Source organism: Sus scrofa, chromosome 1, assembly GCF_000003025.6.
Source record: "Sus scrofa isolate TJ Tabasco breed Duroc chromosome 1, Sscrofa11.1, whole genome shotgun sequence".
NCBI classification, from domain to species: Eukaryota; Metazoa; Chordata; class Mammalia; order Artiodactyla; family Suidae; genus Sus; species Sus scrofa.
In genome coordinates this window covers 20,975,339-20,988,283 of record NC_010443.5, presented here as the reverse complement: position 1 = coordinate 20,988,283, position 12,945 = coordinate 20,975,339, and the positions used below count along the sequence as shown (strand labels likewise).

General features: G+C 41.9%; 1 protein-coding gene across 12 annotated transcripts in view; it reads left to right on the top strand.

The window, feature by feature from the left end:
• Nucleotides 1–12,945, top strand: part of UTRN (utrophin) — a 533,664-nt gene that overhangs the window by 59,644 nt on the left and 461,075 nt on the right. For 5 of the 12 annotated variants that reach the window (XM_021072259.1, XM_021072289.1, XM_021072280.1 and 2 more), the window contains exon 1: nt 770–2,039. The exons of 4 other annotated variants lie outside the window; for them this stretch is intronic. In XM_021072259.1, the coding sequence (XP_020927918.1) occupies nt 1,946–2,039 (94 nt within the window). In that variant the 5' untranslated portion in view covers nt 770–1,945. Of the gene's footprint in view, nt 1–769; nt 2,040–5,171; nt 5,823–12,945 lie in introns of those variants that run through there. 3 more of the 12 variants (XM_021072298.1, XM_021072303.1, XM_021072310.1) reach the window with 3 other exon arrangements.

The window sequence follows — 12,945 nt, the reverse complement described above, 5'->3', positions numbered from 1 at the left end:
GGGAATGTACGATGGTGCAACACTGTGGAAAACTGTCTGGCAGTTCTTCCAGAAATTGGCCGTAGAGTTACTATACGACCTAGCAGTGCTACTCCTGGGTGTATATACTCAAGAAAAATGAAGACATATGTCAACATAAAAACTTGTACACGAAAGCTCAGAGCGACATTATTCATATTAGCTGAAAGGTAGAAGCAACCCAAGTTCCGTCAACTGCTAAGAGAATAAATAAAATGTAGGGTATTCAGATAATGGAAGATTATTCAGCCATAAAAAGAAATGAAGTACTGACGCGTATGACAACGTGGATGAACTTTGAAAACATTATGCTAAGTGAAGGAAGTCAGTTGTAAAAGACCATGGATTGAATGATTTTATTTCTGCAGAATGCTCAGGAGAGGCAGATCTCTAGACTGCTTAGATTTCCATCGTTGACTAGTGCATTTTGGGGTGATGAAAATGTTCCAAAATTGATTGTGGTGATGGATATACCACTCTACAAATACACCAATAACCACTGTGTTATACACTTTATTTTTTATTTTATTTTTTGTCTTTTTGCCTTTTCTAGGGCTGCTCCTCCGGCATATGGAGGTTTCCAGGCTAGGGGTCGAAACCAAGCTGTAGCTGCCGGCCTACACCACAGCCACAGTAATTTGGGATCTGAGCCGGGTCTGCAACCTACACCACAACTCACGGCAACGCCAGATGCTTAACCCACTGAGCGAGGCCAGGGATCGAACCCGAAACCTCATGGTTCCCAGTTGGATTTGTTAACCACTGAGCCATGAGGGGAACTCCAACACTTTAAATGTGTTAATTGCATATTGAGTATATCTCAATAAAGCTGTTACCAAAAAACCAAACAAAAAAATCAGGCTTTGACTTTGTGACATAATGTGTATCATCGTGCTTTTCACCTCACTGTCCTTACAACATCCCAGGAGACAGGCGAGGTCACTATTCCCATTTTACAGGTTTGGAGATTGAGGCTTAGAGAGAGTATTTTGCCTGTCAGATGGCTGCTAGTCTAGAGAAATACAGAGATAAGGAGGAGACTAGGGTGAGACAAGAAATGACTAGTTCTCTTTTCTGTATCTCAGTCAGTAGCAGGAAGAGAGATGCCTTCTGATTTAAGTCTGTGTGTATCCTAACAAGGGTACATATTTTATGAAAATCTTGGCTTGTAAGTGGAAAGTTTCAATGTGAGAACAGGGGAGAAAAAGCTTTAGAACAGGAATAAGAAAGCAGATGGGAGGTAATATGGGTAATGATTTTCCTTGCTGGTTGTATGTGTGTGGTTGGCATCTACATGAGAGATAGCAAAAGAGCAAGGCAAATACACAAGAGAGAATAGGCTGGAAAGTATGAGTCAAAACTGTCACCTCTCATCACCTTATTCTATGTGGTTGCGTTTATTTTTTCCATACTGGCAATTTCTAAGGAATTAAGAAATCCTTTTGAGTTTCATTTTCCCAAGACTTATATGCATATTAAGGTGAAATAACAGATCCAGTTTATTCTTTGAAGTAGAGTTAATATGTAACTAGACTCTTGGCCCAGTCCTATACCTACGGCAAGCGCCTCTATTTATACACCTAGTGGTGAGGAGGTGGGTGGAGGCGTCCCTTACCAGCTGACGCTGTCAAAACAGGAAGCAAAGTTATAAATCTCTTTGTAGTAGATCAGAAACATTCAAAGGCCCTTCGCTGTGACAATTAAAACAGCAGCCGCCAAAAATGACCCTAAGGAGTTTTCACTAACTGCTAAGTGTAACTTCCTGTCTGGTATTTAGAAGAGATTCAGTTAGGTTTAGTCAGATCCTCTCATGGGAAAAATAAAAGCCACCCCAAAACAGGACATCCCAGTGTGCAGTTCGAAAGCTGCTTTTGTTAAAATCCACTTCCTCTGCCTCTTTTCCTCCTCCTTTAAGCCAATATAGGTAATGAGCGGCCCGGCAGTCACCACCTTCCGTGGGAAGAAATGCAGATTTGATTTGCCAGGGCCTGGTGCTCGCCAGGCAGGCAAGCCTTTACCAGGTAAGTTTGTCACCTTGCCCGGCCCCCGGCCCTCCTGTCCATGAGGTTTTGCACAGAGGACGTCAGCAAAGACAGGGTTCTCTCGGTCACCTCCTGAACCCTGCGTCTGGGTAACAGAGCTGCAGAAGGCAGGAGCTGGCCGGGGATGGGAGCAGCCCGTCCTGTCCTTCCTGACGCCATTGTAAACCCAGAAAAGTGGAGACCCGGGCTGTCAGCTTCATCCTTCTCTCGAGAATGTGATCATTTTCCAGTTCTTGGCTTCTTAGGAAAAAGCAGTCAGGGAACCATCTATCTGTTGTGACACATATGCTTCATGTGCTTTCAGACTAGCTTATGATGTGTTGACTGTTTACTGTCCTAGAAAGTTTCCTTTGTGCTGTTGTGTGGTGGTGTGCTCATCCCATATTGGACTTGATTTTACTTTTAAAAATAGGTAGTTCGGAGCTCTTAATGGGGGAATTTGTACTGGGGCGGGGGGCGGTAAATGGAGGGGAATTTGTTTGAACAGAGCCTTGCTCAGAGGAAACGCAGATGCAAAACTTCACATTGGCTGTGGTTACGTACTTTTCTGTCACTGGAGTTTATTTCCAGGGTGACGTAGTTTTTCTGATCGGGTCAGACGTCCATATCTGGTTTAATCTATCTTTTTATGTACTGGTCATATAAGCTTTCAGAGGAAGAAAAAAATCTCAAGTGATGAGTATTATTTGATCTCATATGTCATGCTTGAATATTGTTACTAAGGGAAAACTTTTAGGCTGGTTAGAATTTTTTTTTTTAATTGTTTTCTTTCCTTTGGAATTACATCTTGCCCTGTGGATGTTTTCCTTTCTAACGCCGTATGAATGAGGTGGTAGATACTGGTAGGCATCCTCACTCTGGACCACATTTAAAGTGAGAGGAGGAGTTCCCGTTGTGGCTCAGTGCTAACGGGCCCGACTAGTATCCATGAGGATGTGGGCTTGATCCCTGGCCTCGCTTAGTGGGTTAAGGATCCTGCCTTGCTGTGAGCTGTGGGTGTAGGTTGCAGACACGGCTTGGATCCCGAGTTGCTATGGCTGTGGTGTAGGGAGGCGGCTACAGCTCCCATTCAACCCCTAGACTGGGAACTTCCATATAATGCAGGTGCAGCCCTAAAAAAAAAAAAAAAAAAAAAAAAAAATAATCAATCAATCAATAAATAAAGTGAAAGGATTGGAACAGCCCGTATTTTCTTAGCAGCTTTAGTATACTAGGAGATCAGTGTGCTATAATTCTTTTCTTTGGCTATTACTTTTCTCTCTTAGTAAAAGAGCCATATGGTCTCAGCAGAAAATTAAAATACCTGTCAGGGACCTGAATTAAAACCCCATGTCCTGGAGCAGGCTCGCAGCCTTGTGTCCATTCAGCGATATCTCTTGACTCTCACTTAATCCTCTTCCTTCCACAGCATGAATAGTCTTACTTTATCGCCTGCTACTCTGTATCTTACTGTCTTGTTACAGAGGGTCTCAGGTAACTACAGTGGTTGAAATCAGAGAATTAGAAGAAAAAACAAACAAACCTTTAAATAATAAGCCGACTGTTGAAGGAGAAGACTGAAGCTTTAAATATAAATTCTGGGGGAGAGGGAGGGAATGAGATGGAGTGGGAGCTTGAGGTTAATAGATGCAGACTATTGCTTTGAGAATGGATTAGCAATGAGATCTTGCTGTGTAGCACTGGGAACAGTATCTAGTCACTTATGATGGAGGATGATAATGTGAGGAAAAAAATGTATACATGTATGTGTAACTGGGTCACCAGGCTGTGCAGTAGAAAATTGACAGAACACAGTAAACCAGCTATAATGGAAAAAAATAAAAATCACTATATTGAAAAAAAGAAGAAAAACAAAAATATACTTTATATTTGGTACCAAATTATTAGGGAAGGGATAATGTTTTAATTTACTCAAATATTTACTGTATTCAGCTAAAATTTTAATTTTATAAAGATACCGTCTTAAAAAAAATGGGATTCTGGTTCATTCAGATAGCATTCTTTCTCTGACCTGTGACTGGTCTAAAGGCTTGAGGAAAAATAGAAAACATTAAAAAAAAAAAACATTTCAGGGCATGTTACTTTAATAAAAACAGAAAACCAGTGTGTACATGCTTCCAGATTCTGTAAGAGCCTAGGTGCTCTTCTTATTGGCTGTTCTTAGTTTAATATTTTCTTGAATCTGCAGGGTAGATCTCTTTAGTGATCTTGTTATAAAAGTATTAAAAAGTACACGTTTATGGATGACATATTCTATTGCAATAAGTGACCTTTTTTGGTCTTCCAAGTAGTCGCCATAATAGATTAAACTTTGGGATGAATCCTTTTTTACAGACCTCAAGTAAGGTGGGAAGAATGAAACCATTAGTGTTTTGCATTAATCTTTTGACAATTCAGGGGTTGATGTTTCAAAGGACTGTTGTGAAACCTAAAGGCAATAATAAGAGAAGTAATCAGATGGAGTAAATTTAAATTGATATTGTTCAAAATGAGCCTTTTTCAGTGTTATTCTTGAAATTGTCCATCCTTTTGCCCTATGTTGTCTTCCAAAACAGGGAATGTTCGCTTAGCGCATTTGCTTCTCAGCTCTCCATTCAGGTACAACAAGGGGAAATTGAGCAAGCTGAAATCTGAATATCTGTATCTATCTGTGATATACAATCTTTACATTTTAAAATATTTACCTTTCATTTTCTTAATTTTTTTTTTTTTTTGTCTTTTTGCCATTTCTTGGGCCACTCCCCAAGCATTTGGAGGTTCCCAGGCTAGGGGTCTAGTCAGAGCTGTAGCTGCCAAACCCACGCCAGAGCCACAGCAACGCAGGATCTGAGCCGCGTCTGCGACCTACACCACAGCTCACGGCAACGCCAGATCCTTAACCCACTGAGCAAGACCAGGGATCAAACCTGCAAACTCATGGTTCCTAGTCGGATTTGTTAACCACTGTGCCACGACGGGAACTCCCCGTTTCTTAATCTTGATGTCTGTGTACAGATGACCAAATGTCACTTACAGATAATCTAATTGAGCAGGAACAAAAATAAAAAAAATAAATTAATTAATTAAAAAAAAAAGGCTCTTTTTTGGGGCATGTGTGAAATACAAAATTATTTGGTGATTTATGTCTAGAAGTTGCCCTGCTCAGGAAGCTGCTTCTGGGAGGCCTTGCTTTTCTGGCCAGCCTTCCTGCTCTCTTGTCAAGCTGACAGGTCTCTGTGTCAAGCCATTTCCTTTTTAGATGAATGGGTTCAAATCCTCTCAACCTTGGTTCCACATTAGAATCACCAGGGTTTGGGAACCCCACACTCAGGATCCTGCTGCAATTAGACTGAGGCCTGGACTTGGCAGCTTTTCAAAAACTCTCCAAGTGATTGTAACATGGATTCAGGATGGAGGCGCCCAGGGGAGTGTTCCTGGCTCCCTCCTAGACTGAAAGCTCCAGAAGAGGAGCTCGAAGAAAGCTTTGCCACTGCTGTACCTCAGCACCCACCTCCGTTAAGCAGGAAAGTCTCACTTGTCTGCTTGTGGAGCGGCTGGATGGGCACATTCCTCGGAGCAGCCGGAGGGCTGGACCTCTGGGTTTCCGGTTTGTGCTGATGTAGGAGAGGATGTTATATGAGCCTGTGGCCCGTCCGAGGATCAGCTGTCATCAGGAAGAAGCTCCTGGAAGCGATCACAGGGCAGCAGGCTAACTCGGGGCACTTGGAGCAGACCTCTCTGAAGAGACAAGGCTCCTGGTTGGTAGTGTTTTCATGAAGCAAGGCAGGTGGAGACCTTTGGAATGAGAATTTCAGCGGGGCTGAGGTGTCTGTGTGTGAATGCGGAGGTGGACAGGTGGGGGTTCTTCTAAGGTTCTCCGTGCCAGGGTTAGTTTGAAAGGAAGGGGTGTGATTATCAGATGTCAGGGGCTGCCCGACTGTATGAGAATAAAGGAGCACAGCACTGGGGTGATCAGAGTGCAGTGAGGGTTGGGCAGATAGCTCTGGGCTTGTGACTTTTCAGCCGATCTTCATGTTTATAAAGAAAATGAGTTGGTGGTTAGGAAGACTGGGTGGAATGTGATTTGCAGAAGCTTGAGAGAAAAAAATTGTTCAACTGGGTAAAGGGTAGGCAAAGTGACCTTGAAACGGAAGAATTTGGGAGGAAATGAGAAGCGTGGTGAACAGGGTACTGAGGAGGGGTTCAAGGGAGGGGACCTGAGTCTCAGTCCCCTCCACCCCCGCCACCGACTGTGTAATTTAGGCACTGAACTTCTGAGACGGGTTCCCCAACCAGTAGTAATTCCCCAGGGGATTGTGGTTGGAATTAATGTGTAACATATTTTAAAGCACCTTGAAAGCTATAGTTACAGCTGCAGCTTAAATAAAAGGTATAGTAAGATCTGTAAAAATTATAAAAGCATAGTCAGTTGGTGATGAGCTTTGCCTGCTCCCTAGAGTCTAGGAAGGGGAAATCCAATTATGTTCATATGGTAGATAAAACACATTTAAGCGGAAGCTGTGCACCCTGACATCTTTTTCGTTGTGTTTTTCCTTGGCATTACTTGAAAGGTATGATCATGATAGGGATCCTGGTTTCATGTTTCTCGTGCGTGCTTTGACCCTACTAGTTAGAGGGGCCCAGGCGCTTCCTATTCCAATCATTTGCAAATTCAGGATTTGGTTGGTGGGCCACCCAGAAGGACTGGTGTGAAAGTCAGATAGGATCTGGACACAGCGACTCCCTTGCTCCTGCCCCAATATTTTGACCTTGATTCGAACAGTTCAGTGAACTGGCAGCTCGAGTAGTGTTTTCCCATTGAACTAGAACTTTCATTGTTTTGCAGAGGAAGATGAGTCACAGCCCAGTCCTGCCATTGTGACGAAGTGAAACTTTAGTCCAGGGCTAAAGGAACACAGGTCAAAAACTTTCTGTCTAAACCACAAAGTATTGAAATGTGGATTGTGAGCCCGGTGGGAATTAGCATGGCCCTCTCTGTGAGGTGGCTCTCCAGGTGATGAAGCATTTTTACTGTAGTACTCTTTTGATCCTAAATCTAATTTTGAGTAACCAGGCTCCTTCATAAAAAATTCAGTGCAGAATAAAAATTATACAGGGTAGAAAAGGATCAGTTTTTCTCCCTCTCTGTGATCATTGTTACTAATTTTTTCTGTCCTAGCAAACTTTTGTCTATGTATATACAAATGTATAGCTTTATGTCTAAATTCCCACGAACACAGTTTTTCTTTTTAAAACTAAAGCTGAAATCCTCCTGTCACAGTACTTCCCATTTAAAAAAAATTAAAAATAATGAAAGTGTTCATTTGGGTCATTTTGGGGGCAAGTTTGCTTTGACTGTTAAACTGCTATCCACAAAGAGGAGAGAGAAGAAAAGTAGTATAGAATTGTTTGAACTTGTGTGTGTGTGTGTGTGTGTGAAATTGAACTTCTCTGCATGTTTATTGGCTCTTTGGACAAATTCTTCAATGAATTGCCTTTTCATACATTGTCCCCCCCCCCCCTTTTTTTTCCTCTTGTATGGATCTCTGACTGTGAAATCGTTACTGATTCTGAAGGAAATGAATACAAAATGGCAGATTTTGAATGACTAATTTGAATTTTGAGTTTTAAGATGGGTCACCTCCAACTTCGAAGACAGTCTTGGTTTCTGACAGAAGCTTGAGTCTTTGGATTTGGACTCTCTCTTTTTTTTCCTCCTTCTCTTTTGGCTGTGAGGGCCGTCATTATCCCAAGCTGTGCTGAGCCTGGTAACTAAGGTGTTCTCAAGACTGGTGATTGTTTAGGTGCACTCACTCTTTTATTATATTTTCATGTACTGATAACTTATTTGTATAGGGATGGTAAATCCCAGTATTATTTTTAGAATAACCCATTTTCTGTGTAATTTATGGAACATGTTCCATTTAGCAGAAAGAGGCTCTGGCCTTAGACTCAGGCTTGAATCCCAGCTATGCTGCATCCTGGGTCTCAGTTTGCTCTCTTGCAAAATGGGGATACTGGGGCTGTTGTAAGTCTTCATGGGTGTATGCATGTAAAAACCCTTGTGCAGTACTTGGCAGATTGTGGGAAGGATGATAATAAATGCTGGCTGTTGATGTGAGTAGAGCTTTTTAAGTTAAAACAGGGGAGAAAAAAATACAGTTTAGATGTTAAGTGAAGATAAAACATTGGCTTAAATGCGGCCCCACGTGCACCATCATACCGAAAATTTGCCAGTTTTTTTCTCATCTTTCGAGATCTGGTAGTGATTTTTTTCACATCAAAGCATCAAACCTGTAATTCTCTACTGGGCTCCTTTAACCACAGATCCAGTATGTGGCAAGGAATTTAGAGCTACACAGGACAGCAAATGGCCTGCAGTTGCTTGGAGAATATCTTTGTGGCAGGGTGCCTGAAATGTTTTGCTGGTTTCAAAGTTCACTTTCATTTGTTCAGAAAGGTTTTTATTGTTTGCAAGCAAGCAAGGCAAGCAAAGGGAAAGGGCACGCAGCCTCCTGTAGGATTCTGTGCTGGGTGACCTGTTTGCCTTTTGGTGCCTCATATAAAAAGCTTTATTTAGTCTGCAGAGAAGACTGTTTCTCCAAATTGAGGAAAACTGTCCTAACGGTCTGGAAACATGTTTGATTTTGGTGTAATGCCATTGATCCAGATACTGTTTGAGGCTGGGCTACACAGCAGTTATAAGAAAGGCATCTTGCACAGATTCTTCCAGGTCACTTGCATGTCATCGATGGAAATGCCTCATCTGATAGCTAACTGTGCACTTGGCCTTCTGAGAAATAGCTCTTCCTGTCACACCCACACTGAGCCTTTTCTTCTGGCCCAGCCAGCCCCTAGCTAGAAACCTGCTGCCAGCATGAGTCTCCAGGCTTTTGACCTGGACTGTTTTCTTGTTAGACTCCTGGATTCTGTGCTTTTAGCTTCTGCTCTTAGGCAACAAATCCTTTTCTGGTATCAGAGGCTCCTGATTGTATTGTACAGAAGAAATTTATTTTCCCATCAAATTCATTTTCTCCTGATAATTCCTACCACCCATGCAGCCTGGTATCTGATAATACTCTGAGAGCCGTGTAGTTAGTTGTTTATTTATTGTCAAACTCTGAAGAACTAGTGTTACTGCAGGCCAAAGAAAAATATAGTTTGTGTGTGTGTTAGCCAGGGGCAGTGATGTATCAGATATTTGGAGGAAAAAAAAATCATGACTACTTAATTACATTTTATCTCCGCCCATGTGAATTCTTTAAGAATAATTATTACATTCTATCTTTGCTCCTATGTATTCAAAAAATTACAGTGGGTTTCATAGTGATGGATTTTAAGCTGGGAAGTTCGGGATATTTTGCAGTTCTCATTTTCCCTTCCAGGTCCCACTGGATCCTTCTTATCCATCCCCCTCCTTCCTACCCATTTCTTCTGCCGTTACAAGAAGAATCGTAGGTTTTATGATGAGATTTTTGCCTGTGGCTGAATAAGCTGAGCACCATTTTAAAAAGTCCTTGAGATTGCATTCTGTGTATTTACTGAATTTGTTGCTAGGCCTTATGCTGCAGAATTTCTCTAAGTAATAAGCTCTAAATAGAAATGAATGGTGCTGAAGGTAAATCTCCCCGTTGATTACTGTAATAAAGAATTGACATTTGCTTCCCGTAATTTGGAAGTCATTCAGTAGGTAATATTTGCCTGGTGTTTTATGATGAACAATCCTTATCATATTGGGTTTGTATTAGGAAGAAAGTAAGCATTGATTTCTCTGTAATTTTCTGAAACTTCTCATCTTTCATTTTGTTTTGTTTGTTTGTTGTTGTTGTACCTGTGGCATGCAGAATCCTGGGCCCCGGATTGAACCTGAGCTGTAGCAATGACAACCTCAAGTCCTTAACTGCTGGGCCACAAGGGAACTCCTTATCTTTGTTTCTTACATAAAGTGATGCTCAGTTTTCTGTCAACTATATTCTTGCCACACATGATTAAGAATGAGAAGGAAAAAAAGAGCCAAAAATAAATGATTTAGAATACTTATGGAGACCTGCTGTTTTCTGGGTCCTGTCATTGTTGCTAGGGATGTTGTTGTTGCTTTCCTTTTTTCTTTTTTGGGCGCCTTGTGCCATATGGAGTTCCAGGCCAGGGATCAGATCCGAGCTGCAGTTGCAACCTCTGCCGCAGCTGTAGCAATGCTGGATCCCTAACCCACTGACCCACTGTGCTGGGCTGGGGATTGAACCTGCCTCTTGGCACTGAAGAAATGCTGCTGATCCTGTTGCACCACAGTAAGAACTCCAGGGATTTTTTTTTTTTTTTTTTTGTCTTATTTTTTTTTTTAGGGGTGAGGCATATGGATGTTCCCAGGCTGGGGGTTCAAATCAGAGCTGTGACTGCCAGCCTACGCCACAGTCATAGCAACGCTGTATCCTTAACCCACTGAGCAAGGCCAGGGATCAAACCCAAGTCCTCATGGATACTAGCTGGTTCGTTAACTGCTGAGCCACGCCTGGAACTCCCAGGGTTTTGTTTTTTTTTTTAATTAGGTTTTAAACTATATGATTCTGCTCACTGGCAGCCCAGGACCACTGTATGCCCTGCAGACTCGCATAGATTATGAGGGACATTTGCATATGTGTGCAGTGTGCAGACACCAGTAAAGTGCCTTAGGCCCTCATTTTGGTGACTGTTTTCTTTAGGCCTAGGTCTTCAGTTTTGAGGTGTAGGCCAGTAAATTTGAAGGGTAGGGGCCTGAGTGCTGCTGAAAATGGACATATGACAATCAGGAGATATGCCTATTGGCAGGCTAATTATAGAGGAAACAAACAACAAACAAATAATAAAGAGCAAAGAAATCTCAAAACCAAGCAACCTGGGTCAGTATGACAAATATTTTGCTACTCAGGTAGGCAAAAATTGAGAAAACCTTTAGCATGTGAAAAAGCTTTTCCAGTGAGATGACTGCCCAAGTTAGAGGGGGCAGGATGGTTTGGGGAGGCAGCATCCAGTCAGGCTCTGGAATCCTCTTTGCATATTTTGTCTGCAACTGAGTTCAGAAAAGCAAAGCCCCTTCCTCTGACCCCGAAGTGACCTGAGTTAGGCTCATCTGCCCTGCTGGTTTCCAGCTGGGGTGGTGGGTACTTTGTTCTCAGAGCTCAGTTACTTTCAGGACCTGTAACTGTTCTTGATACTGAGCTTTCCCTGCAAAGAGGGTGTGTCCTCAGGTTCATTCTGCTATTAGATCAAAACCAGTTCATTCCAGCGGCTGGTCAAATAAGCCTTTTCTAGGATTCTTTCCTGACCTCTAGGTCAGGAGAGTGCTGGGTGCCCTCTTTTCTGCCCCTCTCCTAGCTTCCCTGCCAGGATCAAAGCCAGTGATCCCTAGACGTGTTCATCTGTCCCAGCCTTTATGCCAGATGTTATAGATCAGTGTTTTTGAAAGTTGCTGCATTTTAACAATCCCTCCAAGCGGTCATTTTGCCTGTTTGAGAACCCCAGCTTTAGACGTTGAATTCTCAGACCTCCTCTAGCTCCTGGCCCATTTTAGTTGCTCAGTTTTCTTTTTTCTGTTCAGAAATTTATGGAAAGCAGGTGTGCCTGTGGAATCCAGCAGCACAGCCAAAAGCCACCTGGGTGATTGTTGACTGTCCTTCTGTATCGTCCTGTAAATCAACAGTGTGTGACCCTGAACAACAGTGTGTAGTAATGGATGTACCAGAATTAGCTTTTTGCATTTTTTTTTTTCCTCAGACAAATATACTGTAACATTTATTTTTTACCTTGTTTGAAGCAAACTTTTATTTTGGGATAATTTTACGTCTATAGAAATAACATGCAAAGATGGGGGTTCCGGCAGTGGTGCAGTGGGTTGTTGATCCAGCTTGTCTCTGTGGAGGGGCTGGTTCGGATCTCTGTCCTGGTGCAGTATATAAGGCTCTGTCATTGCTGCAGGTGTGGGGTAGGTCGCTCTGGCTAGGATTCGATCCGTGGCATAAGAAGTTCCATATGCTGTGGGGGGCAGCCGAGAAAGGAAAAAAATGCAAAGATGGTACAGAGAGTTCCTATATACTGGTCCCTCTGTAGCTGACATCTTATATTACTATGTGACATTTACTCGGTTCACAATTAATGAACCAATACTGATACATTATTATTCGTTAAGTTATTATTCGTATCATTAACCAAAGTCCTCCTTAAGTTATTGTTAGAAGTTTATAGATTTATAGATTCAATCTTACTGATAATTTGTATTAAGTTTTTCTTTAAGTCAGCATTTTGCATTTGAATTCTTACATGCAGTCACAGTTGCAAGTATTGTCACAAAGCAAATGGGCCAATTCCTGTGATAATTAGATTATGAAAAAAAGATTTTTCGGGTGTCGGCCTTTCGGAAAAGGGGAAAGTTATTTTCAAAGACTGACATTCAGTTCATATATATCTGAAGTACTCCATATTAATGAAAATATTCATTGATATCTCAGGTTTTGTTAGATATGATATTTGTTTTAACTATTTATGGTATATTCAAGCAGACGTATACTATTAAAAATATTTAACACCTGGTAAGGCATGAGCTCCCACCCATCCGGTTGCTGTCTAAATAATCAGAAGGAATGAAGGCTGGTGAATGTGTTTGTCAGTCCTACTAATGTCTAAAATACCCTAAAAATATCTCCTGACATAGTCAGATGTCTCCTAAGGGACAGGATTGCTCCCGGTGGAAAAGCCCTGATAGAAAGCATTTAGTGCGGCCTGTTACAGCTTTGCTAACTGCTGTGTAAATATTTGCTGTGTCTGTTGTTGTTGTTATCTTCCTTCATTGCAGTTATGGCTGATGTTTAAAGATATACAGCTGAGAAAGACATCTCAGGATTCCTTCATATAGTGAAATCTCCACATATGTTAT